Here is a 20,286-nt window from a genome sequence, read left to right as displayed (position 1 = left end):
GTCACATAATTTTCGAGAATATTTTACGAAAATTAAGACTTCGTGATGATTCAGAACCAATGGGAGCTGAGGTTGTCATTTGATTCGAAATTAAAATTGATTTGCAAACCCCAATACGTACTATGTGTGTCTGGTAGGGACTTATTTTGTGGCAACACTGTTTTCGTCGGCTTAGATTTTTATTTAAACGTGAACTAAAATAAATTCTCCTATTCAAGTACAAGCATAAGTAGCATATGCTATTTAATTTAAAAATTAAAAATCAATGCTGTACAGCAAATTTACATACAACAATACAAATTCTTATACATACATACGTCCTACCACCCAGAGCTTCAATTTAATTAATTCAATTTGAGCATGATTCACTAAAATCATAATTCGGAATTTAAAAATATATTCCCCTCATCTAATTCTTTAGATTTATTCAAAGGATTTTATGTAAATCGAATTCATTTATCGTTGAATTAATTCATGACAGAATTCATTCAACCTTTAAATTATTTAATTTGTACACCCATCATTAAAACATATGGATTCAATAAGGAATTAACTCTAAAAATAATGAATTTTGAAAGGAATGAACTCAATACATTTGAAGTACAAAAGAATTAAGCCCATGAATAAATTCATTGACGGAATGATTAAGAGATTACATTTAATTTGATTTGATTTCGAAAATGGATTTAAGATTTAATTCTTTCGAATCTTTGCTACCACCTACTTCTGTCACAGCTACAGTCATACACAGACCACTGTCACTTATGGCAATTGTAAGTTTATCTCTTGAAAGTGGTAAAGATTGTGTTAAATGAAACCTATTAACCGCAAATTTACCCCAAAATGAAAATACGAGCATGAAATGAAAATCATAAAATGAGGTTAATTGTCCTTAAAGATTATTACAACTTTTTTCTCTCACTCTCCCCTTTCACTTTCGATAAAAATGAAAATCCTTGATGTCGTTTGATTTTGTTTATTTATTTTTTTGTTTTGTTTTTTTTTTGTTATTTTTAGTCGAAAACGTAATTACAAAATTACAACACAAGTTGTAATTGAACAACAATTTGTTTTAATAGATTTTAGTTGATGTTGTTGTTGGGTGTTTGGTTTTATTCGTCTATTGAGTTGAGTCTATTCTAATGATTATTTTTAATGTTTAAAATGCTAATTATCGTCGAAAACAAATACATTCTTTTGTTAATGGATTAGGGCACTTTAAATGCGTTAGTTCCTAATAAAAGTTACACTCGAAAAAATAAATTTGTTCACGATTTTTGGTTTTAACATTTTAAAGACCAAACTATGCTTTTGCCATTAAATTTATAAAAAAATATCCTGCGATTAAAAAAAATCTCTATACTTTTCTTAAGACGTTCACTCCGCTTTAATTTCTTATGTTTTTACAGTGGATTCGTTTCGATGAAGCCTATTTTAAGTCAAACTACTTACAATGATTAGAAAGTATTTTATAAAAAGTTAGAAGACTCTAGCTATAACAGTTCTTAACTCTATCAGCCACGCTTTTTTCTGTATAAGTTTAAAATCAAAACAATTGCATTTTTACTTTAATCAAGGTTAGTTCATTATAAAAAGTAAGAAAAAATAAATCAAAACATAATAAAACCACTCCATTCCAAGGGTTTTTTGGAGTGAAGTGGTTAGTTTACTAACCACCGTGGCTGTTGGCATTAAAAATAATTATGATAAAAATTTTCGTTTCGCATAAATTTTTTGGAAATCGAATATTTTTGACTAAATTTTATGACGATATAGCAAAGTATCACTGAATTCGATGAAAAATAAAATCGAATGCGTGAAAGTCTCTTAAAAAAACTGATTTTTACAATATTTTCAAAATAATATACTATGTATCTAACCACAGCATCCTGACGGCAAAGTTTTGCAAAAAAACATAAACGATGATTTCAAAAAAATATAATTGTTTAGAAAAATGCCAATAGATACCAATAAACTATGTTTTAAAGACTATAGAATATGTGGTTACTAATCTGTGACCTCAAAACCGCAAAGTTAAGTTAAGATATTCGAAAATAACACTGTGCTAGTTGAAAAAAAACTGTCAAGCCGGGTTAAACTAATTCGGGTAAGCTCAATTCAGTTGTGAACAGATTTTAATCATTTAGGGCTTGTTTTATTTGGAACTTCGTTTTCTATATGTGTAAAAATTAAGAGCGTATATGCATATTCAAATTTTAAATGCCGTTTTAAAAACTAAAAATTTCAAAATTTGTCTAAAAAATTATTTTTTTGCCAAAAAAATATATTTTAAAAACGAATGCGTAGATTAAAAATTTATTTAGCCTTACTTAGAGGTAATTTTATTGCGGAATTTCTTTTTTTTTAGTTTATTCAAGAAACTAAACCGTTTATGAGTTACGCGAATATATGTTGTGCAAACTCCTCCATTTTCGGTATATCTCGTAATCTCAAGCTAACCTAAAAAAACGGTTAGCATCACTGAATTCAGCATCCGGAGTTAGTTTAAACCACTGGGTGCCCTTCTTGGCAGAAAAAAAGTGTCAATTTCGTGCACAGTGTAACTATTTACTTTGTACGTTCTGATACCATCCATTTGCATATTTACTTTAATTATAATTCTCTGGGTTTTCAATAATAAAAATTTTATTTATATGAGAGAGGTCAATCCTACTAAGCCAATCCCGCCCAATTTCAGAAAAACATCGTAAAAATATAGGGAGTTATTCAGCGGCTTAAAGACTCTCGAAACTACAATTTTCTTTGTAATGAACTTTCTATTCCCACTGTTTCGATTCGTACGATCCACAATTATTGTTCTCTAAATATTCGAAAATAACTAATCCATTCCGGCACATTTTCAAGTATGGTAACGAAATAAATCCTTCAAAGATTTATGAATTTCTTTAATACAATTCACCAGATATTTAATAAGATCTTGCTATTTTGTATTTGAGGTTTCATGTCAAATAAGATACAGCCTATTTAAAGCCAAATTATGAGAAAAATATACAATGTTTGAAGAACCTCGAAATTATTTATAATAGACTAAGTACTTTATATGGAAGGAGACACACACACTGTTCCGATCCAGATAAATTTTAGCCAAACTCCGTACAGTAATAAGAAATTGATTTATACAAAGTATAAATACTTCACGAATTTATTTCTCTATATATTCGAAATTAACTAATAACTATCTATGGGACCATTTTCGGCTAAATTATGTAAAATGATAAAAGATAAATAACAAAGTATGAATAAACTTACAATTATATTGTTCTCAAGATATTTAGAAATAACTGTTTACTTTGTATGGGAAATTTTTGGTGAGACCTTATGCACTAATAAGAAATTTAATCATGTAAAGTTTAAATACTTTTACAATTATAGTTCTCTAGATATTCGAAATCAACCATTTACTTTGCATGGGATGTGCCACGCCCACTAATCCAATGCCGAAAATTTTATGCGAAACTATGTAAAATAATAAGAGATTTCACAGTTATTGTTCTGCAGACGTTCGAAAGTAACGAAATTAAATAACGAGAAATATGCATTAAAATTTTAATTTTTTTTACCTACCTTAGGCTCGATTTTTGCTAATAGCACGTCCAAGATTCAAGTATCTTCAGACAATTTTTGCGCAAATTATCCGAATCCCATTCACTATTCTAATTGACCATTAAGTACTTTTCAAATGGTAAATTCTACTAATAAGTCGGACTGAGTATGGAACAATTTAAAAAAAATTCTAAACAATTTGTGTGGTACCTTTTTATTTGAATGGAAAGTGACGATATCGGCCCACTCTAAAAATCTTCTATCTGGGTCTCTGGATAAGTTGTTAAAAAATGTCTGTCAGTTGTATTGCCTGATCAAAGAAATCTATTTATTTTTGTAAAAAAAAGTTCACCAATTCCTCAGCCTTCTTACGATCTCCTTACTTGGCAAATTAATTTCAAATATATATATTGCCAACGATAACCATAACTTTTAATTTTATTGTCGTTTTCCATATAAATTTTCGAATCTAATTTATTTTGAGTTATATAATAAGCTGTTGAGATTCGTGTGCTAAAGAATTCTGCAATAATTTGGATTGACATTTTTTTCTGGCTGTATTTAATTCTTTTGTATATAAAATCTACACACAATCACACACTTTAATTAGTTGAACTCGGTTGAATGGCGAACAAATACCGCCACAACAATTGTGTTTTGGTGCAATAAAAATCGATGACCCAAATTGTATGTAATAGTCAAACACCCATATGTACATTAGGGTGGTCTTTGGAGTTTTTCTATATTCGTTACTCCACGGGTTATAAATTGTAAGTGACAGAAATCACCTAATTTAGCGTGACTGTAACATTCATATAAACTGTGTAGAACAATTTAATTTACATATTTATTGAAAACTAGCTTGAACCAGTGCGCTTCGCTACCCCTGTCGTAGTAAAATCAAAAATATGAATAGAATTTATAAAAAAATAAATTATTTTACGGAATTAATATCGGAATTTCTAGTGAAAAGAAGGCAGTGTTGTTAGTTCTTCAAGTTCCTTCAACAAATGTCTCTTACTAAGAAAAATGAGAAGTGAAAAGGAGTCAGTATTTTTAGTTGAGTTTTACCCCAAGTCGGTTGGAAAATATTTATTCAAGTTATTATTCATTACATCGTTTTACATAACTCATGGAAATATATTGGAAAATAACGGGGTTGGCCCATATGGATTAGGGACTGATCGTCACAAAATCTATCGATATTTATGAGATTTTTATTTAGGTTAATGTGTGACATATGACCACTTATTGACCGATCTTCATAAAATTATGTGCGGCGATTCTTGTCTAAGTGGAGATTATTGATGTTGAATATAAACTGATTATGATATTTATAAGAGACTTATGCAGATTTAAAGGTTTTATGCTTTAAATAAATTTCAATCACAAAAATGAACCACCCTAGTGTGCAGGCACTTTGCAAATATAAACACATACTCGTAGTTTTATATGTTTGTACTTTTGTACATAGTTGAAGAACATATAAGTACAAATACACTCATTATATAGAATGTATGTGATCGTATGTATGCACTTTCTGTACTAAAAAGTGAAAGCATTTCACAAAAATAATCAAAAAAAAAAGACAAAAATAACATCCATATCAACAAGAGTCCTAATCGCGAATTTGTTGGGATATTTTCGGAATTTCTTTATAATTTTTTCTTTAGAGTTATAGTGTTATTTCTGCACAGATAAAACAGGTTCGTTGAGATTTGTTTGCTAATCGAATAATTCGATTATATCCATATATTGTCTGATACTAGGAACAGAAAATCAGTTGAAATTTAATTTAATTTTAAAGCCTATTTTCTCTGTTGATAAACTGATTTTCATATTATTTCCCGGGAATAGAAAAAGTCCGGCAAATTAGGAAATTTTAAAAGTACATAAATAATTGAATTTCCAAAAAGTTTTGGAAAAATTATACTGGGTTTTGGTTCAATTTAGCATTAAAAAATTGGTGGGAATTCCCATAAATTAAAAAATTTTTTTCCCGGGAACAGACAAAAACCTGGAAAATTAGGAACCCTAATTTCAACCTAAAATAAATGAATGAATTTTTCTATTTGCTCTTTCACACAAAATCAATTGAAAATCCAGTTTAAATATAATTAAAATTCAGTGCTAAAAGCATGATGTTGCATTAACACATCTCTGTCTGTCTGTTAAAGTACATCAAATAATTTATTTTCTATAGTGTTTGTAGTAATGTGAATGGGTTTGAGTGTGAGTGAGTGAGTGTTGTCACTCATTAGATGATCAAATAACGAATGTTGGTCTTAACGAACAGTACTGACAAAAATAATCCATTGAAATTTAAATTTTACTTTTCATATGTCCGAAGACGGGACGGATCAGAACATGGGGTGTGACACCACTTATACAAAATAAATAGTTATTTTCAAATATGTGGAGCTATAATTGTGGAAGTCTTCAAACTTTGTCGGAAGAGCACCCTTAACATTTTACATGGGCGGTATTGAATTAGTGGGCGTGGCACATTCCATACAATGTAAATTATTTATTTAAATTTGTACGCATTAATTTATTATCACTTTACGGAGTTTGGTTGAAAATGTGTGGAATTGTATTAGTGGTCGTGGCACCTATCATATAAAGTAAATAGTAATTTTCAAATATCTGGAGTACTATAATTGTGAAAGTCTTCAAAAATCATATGAATCAATTTCTTATCACTGCATGAAGTTCAACTACAAATGGGAGGGATCGGAACTGGTAATACAAAGTAAATAGTTATTTTTAGAACTAGAGATTCGTCAAACTTTGTCCGAATAGCTCATTTATCATTTTACATAAATTGTCAGAAAATGATCGTGAGGTGCCGCACCCACACAATTTTTACAAAAACTGAAAAAATTAAATTTTTTACCCTTGTAAATGCACCTCAAAACTTTGAGCGACGAGCTGCACGGGTTGCCCTTCTTAGAACAAGCTAAAAAAAAATGTTGGTAGTATTTTAGGTCATTGCGAAAGTCTTCAGCGGGTACCGTTTCAACATTTCAAACATTTAATTCTAAGGGACACTCTAGTATATCTATTTTATATACCCTTCAATACTTTTGGTGGTGGGTGGTATAAATACGATAGGAAACTTTGTACTATATATTGGAAAAGTAAAATAATAGCTGTTTTCCAGTGTAATTTATTTTGTTGATACTCAACGTGTGTGATTTTACACGTTACCGTATTACTATATGCGAAATTTGGAATTATTATCGTTGTTGGCTTATCATCATAACAACTGATAAGAGTTGTAGAACAACAGAACTTATCAATATTAATCAGTGGGTATTATTTATAAAACTAAACTTTTGCAAGGGTACAATAATATTTGAAATCAATATACGCAATTCTAATAGTCTTTTGGCGGACATTCAACGGTTAAGACTTTAATACTGGCGAAAAATTAATTGTTAAATTTTTTCAACAAGTGTATTACTCAAGTTACAAAAAATAAAATATGGTGCCACCTCCACCACCACAGTGCGGACCACCATGTCAGCCTCCACCATTTCAACATCCACCATGTCAACCACAACCACCACATCATCACCATCGTCCAGGAATAAAAATTGAAATTATTCCTCCATGGCGCCGTCGTCATCACCATCATCCACCGCCGCCTCCCGCTTCTCAGGTAGTTGTAGTTATGCCATCTGGTCAAAATCCACCGCCAGCATATCCACAAGGTCAACCAGCTAATTACTATGTACCACCATCAGGACCTCCACCAGCACACTATCACAACCCGAATTATTAAGTAATCCTTAATTCAATTATTAACACGAATTTCTATTTATAATATTAATAAATATTCTTTGATAAGTTTAAATAAAGAATTTTTAGCCGTAATTTGACAAAAAAAAAATAAATTGCGTTTTATTTAATGCCTATTTTTATGATTTTTTTTAATAATATTTTGATGACTTTTAAAAAGTATAATGAATGCTCTCTTGCGATCATGTGTATCAGGATCGTTTTATACATACATTTATTTTCTAATTATACAAAATTATATGAGAATCGACCCATAAAGATCGTTAACCAGCACATTGTTTTATGTAGTAGAATACTTAGTTACTTATTTGTATACATGGTCATGAACTTTTGCACAACTTTCTAGTGTGTCTGACTTAAGGACGAGAGGTCTGTGGTTTAACCTCAACCGAAGCCATTCATTTGCTATACCCTACACTACCATAGTGGTGATCACGCTTTAGTGCTGATGTTTGTAACGTCTAACTACAACTGAAAGTATACCAATCGTCTCAATTTTTCAGTCAATTAAACGATGTCCTCCAGAAATGGGACTTCGTCGGCCATAAATCTTTAATTTATATGGGTATCTACACAAATTTCGCTCCAAATAATTTTTGTATATACTGAAGTCATGTCACCTAAATTTCATGTTTCAGCCATATTACTCAGCTGCACTATTACTAGGTAAGTAAAGTGTTTACTGGGGACGTTTTATGACTACATGTTTTAGTCAACTATAAAAATTTATTAAATTTCAAGGTTAAAAATTATTCTGGTACTAGCTTAACCCGCTGCGCTTCGCTACCCCTGTCGTAGTAACATAAAAAAAATATGAAAGGATTTTATAAAAAAAATAAATGAATATAACTAACACCGGAATTTCTTGTTTGTGATTAATTGCATACCATGCCTTTGAATGTGTAAAAAATATCCTGCGATTTGAAAAAATCTTGCTACTTTTCTTAATACATTCGCTTCGCTATAATTTCCTATGTTTTTTCAGTGGGCATGATTCGATCTAGCCTATTTTAAGTCAAACTCCTTACAATGATATGAAAGCAATTTATAAAAAGTTAGAAAACTCTATCTATAACAGTTGTTTATCGAAAAAAACTATTTACATGAACTGATCCATCCATTTGCAATACATCAGTGATACAAATCTTAGAGACTTTTTCAATTATTGTTCTCCAAATATTCGAAAATAACTAATACAAAATCCAGCACATTTTCAGCCAACTATGTAGCCGTGGTAACGAAATAAATCCTTCAAAGTTTTACTACTTTCTCTAATACAGTTCATTAAGTAAAATTCAAGTAAAATTATAAAAAGATGTTTCGGACAAAGTTGGAAAAATCTTGCAATTTTAGTTACCCAGATATTCAAAATAGACTAAGTGCATTGTATGGAAGAGCCCATACCCACTGTTCCAATCCCAGCCATTATTAGCTAAACTCCGTACAGTGATGAGAAATTGATGACTCATCCCCTGTTCCGATCCCTCCCATTTCTGGTTAACTGTATGCAGTGATAAGAAATTGATTCGTATATAGTTTGAAGACTCACAATTATAGTTCTGCAGATATTCGAAAATACTTTGCATAAAGTATAACTAATTTTCAGCCGGACTATGTAAAACTGTAAGATATATATTCGGAGTTTTTAACTATTTACTTTGCATTGGAGGTGACTCAGCCCCAATTCCAATCCCTCCCAATTGTCGTTGAACTTCATGCAGTGATAATAAATTGATTTATATGAAGGTTGAAGACTTTCACAATTATAGTACTACAGATATTAGAAAATAAATATTTACATTGGTTTATATGTACCATGCCCACTAATACAATCCAGCCCATTTTCTGCCGAACTCCGTAAAGTGATAAGAAATTAAGGTGTTCAAAGTTTAAATACTTTTGCAATTATAGTTCTTCAGATATTGGAAATAAACAATTTACATTGTATGAGAGGTGGCACGCGCACTAATTCAATACCGCCCTTGTAAAATGCTAAGGGTGCTCTTCGGTCAAAGTTTGAAGACTTCCACAGTTATAGTTACTTTGTATGGGTAGTGTCACACCCCTCTTTCCGATCCGTCCCGTTTTCAGTTAAACTTCATGCAGTGATAAGAAATCGATTCCTATAAAGTTTGAATATTGTCACAATTATAGTTCTGTTGATATTCGAAAATAACTATTTACTTTGTATGGGTGGTGCCACGCCCATTTATACAATCCCTCCCATTTTGAGGCAAGCAGTGCACAATGGTACCGAAGTAAATTCCGCGAAGTTTTGCGACTTTCTAGATGACAGTTCACCAGATATTTCATAATAACTATTAACTTTGTATGGGAGGTGCCACTTAAAATTTCAAAATAAAAAATAGTCTATTGATCGTTTCAAGAGGATCGGACCAGTGCAGTGCTGTGGTTTAGCCTCCTATAAGGTACAAACAAACAAATAAACAGATATAAATATCAGATAAACAGATATAATATATAAAAAATTCCTAATTTTACCCGTTTTACCCACCTGAAGGTAGACTTTTGAAAAGGTACTTTCTAAATACACATTTTTGTAACTATAGTGAACTAAATTAAAAATGTTTTCCTTTCAAACAAATGTTCAATGTTTTAATACTAACAATACATATTTTTCCCCTTTTTATCCCTTTATGGACCAACCAAATTAATCCCAGAGATATTGCCATTTTTTGTAATGTCATAGTATTATAATCAGGGCAACCAAAAATATGCAATATCATATTTTTTGCTGTGCGTCGTATAAACATATGAGTTAGTTATTAATCCGTTTCAGACAATTTTAAGAATTTTGGCATCGATTTGTTAGTGCATATTTTTGCATATTTTGCTCTTTTCTACATATTTTAGCATATTTTGCGTTTTATATCATATTTTTGCATATTCAATTCATAAATGCATATTTTTGTTGCATAATTTTTTTTTTTTTCATTATTTTGTTTTCTTAATATAATTTTATTGTTTGCATTGTAATTTTTCATTTCTATATTTTAATATTTTGTTAAGGTCCAATTGGCATAATCTACTTAATGAAAAAATTATAATATCTATAATCGACTTATCTTCATCGAATTTTCGTTAACTTAAGGCAGCTTAGTTTCCATATATTTGAATTAAACCAATTTTTAGTAAAAAAATATATAAAAAATTAAGAGAAAGTTTCAAAATTGTATGTTATTAGGCATAAGGTAGCTTGAGCCAGTTATGGTTGGGCATTAACAGTTTACCACTAATATAAAACTAAACAACTATTCAACAAATGTTCAGAATATTAAGATTCATCGAAAACTTCGCGTTCAAAAATTGTAACGAAGATATTAAGAAATCATTAAAAACAATATACATGGATATCGATAGTCGAAACAGTGGATGAGCAAGGATCAAACATAGAAATTGTAACGGCATTCTGAGTCCCAATGATAAAACTGCAACAAAATGTTTTTTTTTTAATTACCGCAGTCTTAAATAGAACAAATCATTCCACTATTGTAAGGCTTTTTGATAATTCTATTTAAATTTTGGAAGACGAATTTATTTAGATGTACACGATGAATGTTCCATTGAAATTTTTAAATAAAAAATTACACATGCTCTCCATAGAGTTTTTGAAACATAATTCAAATGTTAAAAAAGTGGTTTTTACAGCTTTATGTAGAATAAAAACGTATAGAGAAATTTATATGGAACATCCTCTCCCTACTGATCCTATAAATATTATGCTACTAATTACTAAAAAATTTTGAAAGTATTAGGCATTTTAAAATATGAGAAAAATCAATTAATTAAGATTGTCTAAGAAATTTCAAAACTTAAGTAAACTCATTGCTAAATATAATAAAATTAATTGAACCAAACTATTTTCATGTAGTGCCCAAGTCACCAAAATCGAAATTTAATGCTATAATAACCAATTTTAATTTATGAGCTCAATATTTATTTGATTTCTCATATATTTTATTAATAAAACTTTGAAATCAAACAATAACCAACTATTTTTAAGTGCATATTTTTATATTTTAACAGCATATTTTTCATTTTTAAGTGCATATTTTATGCGCATAAAACACTTTTTTAGAGCATATTTTTGGTTGTCCTGATTATAATGTATTTAATTGGATTTCCGACGATACTAAACACAATTATTGCCGGTCAATTATGTTTGCAAATCTTTAAGGAATTTTTATTTGCATAATTGAAAATGGTTATTTGATAAAAACTTTTTATAAAGGTGTAATTTTAAAAAATAACCTATTATCAAGTTTTTACCCGTTTTTCATTCGGATAATAAATTAATTTTTAGGTTATATTTTAACGTTTTCTAGGGCTAAGTCGACCAACTATGGGAGGACGTCCCCTTTCTCATACAAATCAATTCAGAAATTTTCAGATCTCTGACTTTGTTTAATTTCATTACACAATCTTTCACGACATACGGAATTATTTCATAATATGTTTCTAAACCACTGTGCAAAGTCATTTAAACTTATCTGAAAAGATTTATGATTTACTTTCTAATATCGCTACTGTATTTTAAATTGATTAACAATTTCAAACACTTAACGAAAAATAACTTTATTAACTAGAACATACTTGTAAAAAATAGTCTATACAAATGATTGGAATTTTTCAAAATATTCATGTGTATCTGTTGTTTTGTTTCATAAAATTGTGTTCTTTTTCTGTTCGAATAAATGTTTATTATCTTTTGTGAATTTTGTCAAAAAAGTACCTTTGTATTCTTATCTATATCTAAACACAAATGTGAGCAGTTCGAACATTGCTAGGTGTTGTTCTTTTTTCACAATGAGTCATTTTAGACATGCAAAAACATTTATTTCCTTATCACTGCCTTTGGAACATATGATCGATTAATAAGACGAATAAACAAACGCAAACACTGGAAGCGAGTCACTGGAAAGTGTTTTTTCGTTGGTACGAATATTTTCTTATTATCAAAACAAAAACCAAACATATTTGTTTAAGACTAATAAAAATAAAAAAATCAGTTTATAACACAGTATATTTTGGATAATTTGACGATTCGCTACATTGAAGACAACCAATAAGTAATTGGTAAACATTTTTAACGAGACGCGTACGATTTAAATTTATAAACACATTCGCTATGCCACCGCCACCCTACTATGAGGATCCATATCGCCATCGTCATCATCATCACCATCATCGTCCAGGTATCGAGATTGATATTGTTCCCGGTTGGAATCGTCCATACTATCCTCCACCTCCCCCGCCTCGCACTGAGGTGGTGGTCGTAACACCAGCGGCAAATTATCCCGGGGCACCCTGCCCTGGCCAATATTATAATAATGGTGCATACTACAACAACGGTGGAGCCTACAATAACGGATGCAATAATGGCTACAACAATCCACCCTATCCCCGTTGGTAACAAGTGTTCGTTCTTTAAAAGTGTGGAAAAATAAAATGATAAATATTTCGAGTTAATATAGTTGCACCTTCATTTAATACAGTTATTCATTTCTAAAGTTAGTTACTTATTTCCATTTTCTATTTTAAAACAATAAAATTATTATGTAATAAATTAATAAAGGGTATATTTATGTGACCAATCTGTGTTTTGGTGACAATAAATTTATTAAAGATGGGCAGTATAGAATTGTGAATTGCAAAAATAGGATGTAAAATATATCAAACATCCCTGTCCGACGAATCAATATCGACGAATTAAAAAATTGTGGAAAAAATAAATCGTAAAATATTTCAACCTTTAATTTTGGACCCAAATACATAAAATTTATTTAAATTACTTACATTGTAGTTTAATTTCTGTGGTGAATTTTATCTTGATGAAAAAATGATTCATGAGCATTAGTTAAACAATTTAATGCGAAGATGACTAATATTTTTATATTAAAATAGGATAAAAAGTCGAAACGTTGACATTTTGTTTCATTTATAATAATTATATATAGAACTTTACTAACTACAACATAATGGTAGTAGGATGGTAGTCATTTCCTAGCTTTTGAATTTTAAATTGTGCGAATCATAATATTGAAGCAAAAAAAAAAAACGTTAAATTTTTATAAGGACCATAATTCGCTCATTGTAGATTGTAGCAAAAACTATGATAAAAATGTTTGGCCGATTTCAAACTAAGCCACATCTAATGTTTATGAACGGGTTAACAGAAAAACCTTTCTTTTTGGTTCATCCGATTTTTATCACTCAGATAAAAAGGTTTATAAAACTTGGCAATAAAACCAATAAATTTCTGATAATGTTTACAACGTAAAAAAGTATATGTTAACACTAACAATGTCCGTCTGTCTGCCCGTCTTGATGGCTGTCCAGTAAACTTGTGCGCAAAGTACAGGTCGCAATTTTGAAGATATTTCGATATTGAACTACTGAAACTGGAAGGAATTGTAATCTCGATAGCGGAGGCTTTACTGGCGCGATACAACGAAGAAGATATCAGCAAATTTTTCATGGATGTTAAAGTTTATTGTCCGCAGAATAAAATTAAATGGCCACTGAGTAAACGAATATGCACTGATTGGAGCTGGGCTCTTATAAATGCTGCAATTAAAACAATAAATAATATGGAATTCGTTTCAGCATATATCATATAATGCTTCAACATTTTAAACTAACAAGACAAAATTAAACAAAATGTCGTTGTAATACAAATTTATTGTTGCCATTTTCTAAAAAAATTGCATAAATGATATTGATGAGTGTGCAGAAAACGACATTTATCAAAAAAATTATGGTTAGAGGCATAACTACTTGTCATAATAAGCATTTTTGGCAACCGTCCACTAAAAATCATCTACTATATGATGCAACACTATATTTCGAATCGTCGACAATTTATTCCGATATCGATATCAATTGCCTTCAAAATGAGAAATTCTTTAATATAATTTTAAAAGAGCATGTTCCATATGCAGTTTTTTGGACAAACATCATGGGTTTCAAAATCGATAATAGAAGCAAAACCCGAATTTCAAACTCGCCAGTTGAGAGCTATTTCAATATTAATAAAAATATTACTTTAGGCACTCATCGTCACCTGAGGTCTACTACCTATGCATAAGAGCGTCAAAAACTTATATACAGATTGTACGAAAGGCGACAAAAAGAAAAAATTAACCACTTATTATTGACGATTTTTGGAAAACTACCACAACAAAAATAAGAGAAAATGTAAATCTAAAGATATTTGAAAGCGATAAATGTTTTCACAAAGAGCAAACCTAATGGAAATATATACCCAGGCATTCGGGATTCGGGGGTCAGGCATTAATGGGTTAAACCTAATTTTTTTTTAAAAATTGGCCAATTTTGGATCGGTCTGGGGGGACTAATTCCGCTTAAATTGGCCAAGTTCTACTTTATACGCTTTTGTATTAAGTTGTCTTTACGGATCATATAAAAATTGTACATAGTCCCGAAGAAAAATCGAGCAAAATTAAAAAAAAAATAAATAAATAAACCTAAATATCTCTTCAACTAAAATTTCGGATCATAAACGGATTTTTGGAGATTTTTTTAAAAAATGTGTGGTGACCAACTTTGCGGGGAATGAGAGTAATATATATGGAAAAATTACTCTCTTTTCACACATACGGGTGATCCAATAACAAAATACATGCAATACATTCTCATGAATTAGGTTTTTAACAACAGACTTAGGTTTTTGGCTCTCAGTTACCTATCTAGTTGTTGTCTATGGTACTGGCCCCATTACGCATAGGAAGTTGAATAACTGTAAGGCCCTAATTTTATAAATCACGTCACCAAAGTGATATTTATATGCAAAGCAAAAACAACATTTCACACATTTTAAAAATTTGTTTTTGTTTTGTGTACACAATTTTCAAATTATGAAAGGCAAATCAACGCTTGAATTTTTGTGCGTTTGTTTGGTTCAGAATTTGTATATAAAACAAAAACAAATTTTTGAAATATGTTAAATGTTGTTTTTGCTTTGCCTTAGTAAACTCGAAAATACCTTTGCTTTAACCGTGTGAAATTAACAATATCTCGAGATACCGAGTTATTTACAAAAATAAAAACGTTTCTAAACCATTTGTTAAATTTTGAAAACAAAAATTAAATATTCGTAAACGTTTTTAATTTTAAAATATTTGTGTGTATATTTTCAATTTAATTCTGATATAGGAAAATTAAGCTTCTTAAGTCAACGAAAATTCAATGTACATTAGTCGATTATAGGTAGCCTCATATATTTTAATGAATTGGCATTTTCTTCTTTAAGTCATTGGCATTGGGCCTAAAAAAATAGTAAAATATAGAAAAGAAAAATTGCAATTGTGTCCTAGAGGAAAGTGAAACAACACAAAATTGGTTCTAGAAGTTTATATGAAAGGTACCTGTCACTTTCACATGGCGTTGCCCTAGGTGGGGGTAAAATTGCACGTTTTCGACAATAAATAATTGTTGTGCATATCGGAAATAAAGCTAATAAATATATGTACATACGTTAAAGATATTGTTAAATTTTAAATTATTTTTTATATTGTATTTTTTTTTAATTTAAATTACTTTTATATTTTACAACTGACACATTTCATAGTATTCATAAATTTATTATCACAATTTCTCCAATGCATAGATTACCAACGAGGACGATTATCCCAATGTTCTGGAGGTGGCTGATTTCCTGGAAGTACAACGACGACTTCGCGTGGTGGAGGTGGACGTGGTTGTGGTGGAGTCACGTACACAATTTCTGTTGGTCTTTGCTGTGGTGCAATAATTACTTCGGTAGTGACTCGAGGTGGTGGTGGTCGGGCAAAAGGACTCACAATATCTACTTCAATAATAGGACGGTTATGATGGTGGTGGTGATGATGACGAGGTTCATCCCAATGAGGCGCCATTTGGTTGGTTATATATTAAATTAATTTCAGCAAGAATACAGCGAATTTTACAATAAAAAAATAATCAATTATTTTTCTATTGATTCCACAATTAGTTTTTAATGCTCTGATGTCCGTAACTAAACTGCGACTTTTCGCTAAAAATTATATCAATTTAAATAAATACTTAAGTCAGTTTTTTTTTGTTATTTTTGTTTTATCATTGATGTCGCATAACATTAAGGCGAACAGACTTAACGATACGTCATGTTTTATCTTTTCAAAGTAGTTGTATTTGAAATAAATGGACAAAAATAGATAGTGAAGTTATAAATTTCACAAAAATAAATTTACCCATTTCGATGTATCAAGTAAACTACAAAATAATGTACACAGGTGAAAGAAGGAAAGAAAAATTCTATGTATCGGATTGAAAAATATAAATTACCACAGTAATGATGATAACAATAGATACGTCTGTTTAATACTTATTTTTTTGGATGGAAACACAAAATTATTAGAACCTGGTTGCTGGTTCCGAGTAATTATTTGGTGTTAAATTTATAACCATAGCTCTTGAACCAATTATTTTATTCGTGTCCTGGCACTATTTAAATTTGTAAATACGTTTACATTATTTTATTTATGTAGATTATTGTTGGAGATGCTCCCTGCGCCGCACAGTGTCGTGCGTTCATATAACGAGCGGCTAAAACTAGAATTATGAAATTTGGCACACATGTTTTAATTGGTAAAATATAATCACACAATTTGGTTATTTAAACTTCAAGGATTCGCGTCCTTCCCATATATCCTTAAATAAAAAATTACAATAACAGAGAGAAAAATAATTGTATATAATATATAAATATAGTTTAATATTTCGTCAACATTTTTTTTTCCAAAATTAACTTTTTCAAAAAAGTTAAAAAGGAGCAAACAATTAATTTTCTTCAATTATAATGACCCAAATGTTTAACTATATACAACATATAATATAAATCACACCTTAAATTTACCCATTTTCATTTCAAGGACTCGCATCCTTCCCATATGTCCTGGAACTAAATAATGTACTGAAAATAGTGTCGCATTTTTATTTGGACTGGCACTAAAAAAATAACAATTTTTATTTTTATAAATTTACATACTTTTTGCTATAAAATAAAAGAAAAAATATACCGGTAATAGTTGAAAATTAATTTTTATCACTATTAAATTTCAACTTTTCACAACAAATATTGTTTTGTTCTTCTCATTCTTATAATGATACATACACTGTTGTTAACATACATATGTAATTAAAACAAGTAAGAAAGTATGGTCGGTCAAGCCCGACAATATAATACCATACACTAAGTAAAATAGCAAAAACATTTTTCTTTTAAAATTTCAATAATATAAATTTTTGAGTGATTTTCGGAAGTGGGCCTTATATGGGAGCTAGGACCAATTATGGACCGATCACCATGAAATTAGGTCGTGTGATTTATGTCTATATTAAAGTTAACTATGTTGAATTTATATAAAAAGTAATATTTACGTATCCTCCTATATAAGTCCTTACCCAATATCTCGGCTAAGTTTCAAATTTTTCTAAAATAAAATAAAAAAAAAACTGTAAAAAGCCAACTCGTGCAAAGAGTTTAATCTCCAACACTTTTATTCAAAAAGTGAAGACGTATGCATTGATGCGCTGTACCAATATCCATTGAACACGCAATTTTGAATTTTTTTGGTTGTATTTCAGGTGACGATATAAATCATTTAAAAATTTACATTTTCATGTTTTTTTCTTGTTGGGTGATATTTTAAATTTAATTAAATTTAATTTGATTTTTGAATTCTATGGATAGATTTTTTTTTTTGTAAAATCAAAAAGGGTTAGTCAGATATTATTAAAATAATCTTAGAAAAGTTTAATTTTACAAAACCTTACATCCGTTTATATATTACGTTTTAATCGGCTCATTAGTTTCGGAGTTATATAACAAATTGAAGCAGAAAATATATTTTTTACGTGAAAATAGTAAATTTTTGTGTTTTAAAAAACTCATGAAAAATCGAAAACGGCAGAACTTGTTCAGCTTTATTAGCAACAAAATGAGATATCGATCATAAAAATCGATTGATTATTTTCGAATTTATTCACAATTAAGTGCTATGTAGTTTGCAAAACCTTTATCTTAATGCATCATTAGAACCCTATTTCCAATTTCCCTATTTGTCATGTTTTTCCCGACTGTGTACTAATTGTTATGAAAACAAAATATAAAAATTAAGGCCATGCAATTTGAGACATCCTTCTTTAAGGACTAATTATCCAATTTCTGATAAAAAAAAATAAAATTGTTTCAATAATATATTAGAATAAAAAATATACAAGGATTAATATAAGATTAAGTTTTTAAAAATTGGTTAATTAGTTATAAAAATTTTCACAGAAGTGTAAATTACATTTTGTCAAATATATCACTAAATTTCAATTATCGTGAAGCACCATAGTCCCATTATGAATTTTATATGCGGTTTTAATTATGCAATGGATAATTTTTAAGTAAATTCTTTGGAAAATGGAAGATGGATTTTTAGAGATATTCTTTAACTAAGGACGATTTTTTAAGCTATATCCTGTTTTGTTGGGAAAGGGATGCCTAGAAAAAAATTTTAAAATCTACGATTTATTAACTTTGATACGATATCAAGAATGATAAAATCGTAATAGTAAAAGTTAACTTTAAGTAGTACAAATAGATACCCTTAAAGATAACTTTTACTATTACGAACTTAAAGGCAAGTTGCAGTAATGGCCCTAACAGTTGTAAAGTTGTTGGCAGAATATTCATTTTTATTTTCTTTTACATACATAATTTGTTTTGTCGACACTTATTGCATGATATTTATTATTTTATAAATTTTCTTATTTTTTTATAGATTTTTGGTAATTATTCTTTGAATTATTACAAATAAATTATAATAAAAATGAACTTAAGCCTAATTAAAAATTTACTTTCAAATTTCTTATTTTTTAAGTAAACAAATATTTATAAATTTTATGTTTCTTAGTTAAATCAGGGTATAGCAATAATATAGAAGCAATATTTGTCCAATGCGTTTCGACCGACACTGTATATACTTAAATGACAAATAAATGAATCGTGAAAAAAAAAAATATTTTGAAGAGTTTAGTCAATACCATGACTAATATTTTGGATACGTCACATACAAACGATCTTATTTACTTATTTTTTGTTTGCTCATAATTTATGAGCAAAAATTGGGAAATTTAATTATAAAAGTCCTTACTTACTTAAATTACAAAGTTATTAGTTAAAATTCTAATACACTGGTGCATATTCCTATAAACGCACACTATTTTTTTTTTAAATATAGTAAAAATTAAACATGAACATATTTAGGGGGCTACAAATTTGTTTATTAAATTAGTTAAGACTTCACTTAAAATATTGTTTACAAAAAAAATTCATTTGTACTTTATTTTTACTTAATTTTCGAGATTAACAGCCATTTTTAAGGGTATTTTCCTATAAACGCACTTTAATTTATGGGCCATTGTAGCATTATTAATAGTGTGTGGATGATCCTTTGTTATGGATTGTTTCAAAAATACGGTCTGACATTGATTCCACTAATGTTTTAAGCAGATTGGAATCAATTTCCTCCCAGACTTGTTTAATTCTTAGTTTCAGCTCTGTCACAGTCATTAAGCTTTCATTCTGGGCATTATTTGCATACACTTTACGGGCAATGTATACCCACAAGTTCTCCATTGGGTTTAAGGCCGGACTACAAGCCGGCCAGTCCAACAGAGGAAGGCTATGTTCATTAAACAAAAATTTCGATTGCTTAGAAACATAGATTGCAGCATTATCTTGTTGGAATATGCAATCTTCATCCATTTTATCATCCATAAATGAGAGAAGAGCATCTTCCAACAGTTCGTTATAAATCGCACTAGTCATTTTTGTCGGAACAAAACCTATTTTCGACTTGCCAACTG

The 20,286-nt window shown here is 29.5% G+C and overlaps 3 protein-coding genes across 3 annotated transcripts; 2 read left to right on the top strand and 1 right to left on the bottom strand.

The window, feature by feature from the left end:
- The first annotated feature begins 7,051 nt into the window (after positions 1-7,051).
- LOC135950518 (uncharacterized) lies at positions 7,052-7,351 on the top strand. Its single transcript, XM_065500054.1, has one exon. It carries the CDS (start codon positions 7,052-7,054, stop codon positions 7,349-7,351), a length of 300 nt encoding a protein of 99 aa, XP_065356126.1.
- A 5,088-nt stretch (positions 7,352-12,439) lies between these two features.
- Positions 12,440-12,861, top strand: LOC135951171 (uncharacterized). The gene has a single exon (XM_065500764.1). The coding sequence runs from the start codon at positions 12,518-12,520 to the stop codon at positions 12,800-12,802; it is 285 nt and encodes a 94-aa protein (XP_065356836.1). The 5' UTR covers positions 12,440-12,517; the 3' UTR covers positions 12,803-12,861.
- Positions 12,862-15,941: 3,080 nt separating this feature from the next.
- LOC135952160 (forkhead box protein G1) lies at positions 15,942-16,427 on the bottom strand. Its single transcript, XM_065501967.1, has one exon. It carries the CDS (start codon positions 16,284-16,286, stop codon positions 16,020-16,022), a length of 267 nt encoding a protein of 88 aa, XP_065358039.1. The 5' UTR covers positions 16,287-16,427; the 3' UTR covers positions 15,942-16,019.
- Positions 16,428-20,286: the final 3,859 nt, after the last annotated feature.

Source organism: Calliphora vicina, chromosome 2, assembly GCF_958450345.1.
Source record: "Calliphora vicina chromosome 2, idCalVici1.1, whole genome shotgun sequence".
Classification (NCBI taxonomy): Eukaryota; Metazoa; Arthropoda; class Insecta; order Diptera; family Calliphoridae; genus Calliphora; species Calliphora vicina.
This window is presented reverse-complemented; position numbering and strand designations above follow the sequence as displayed.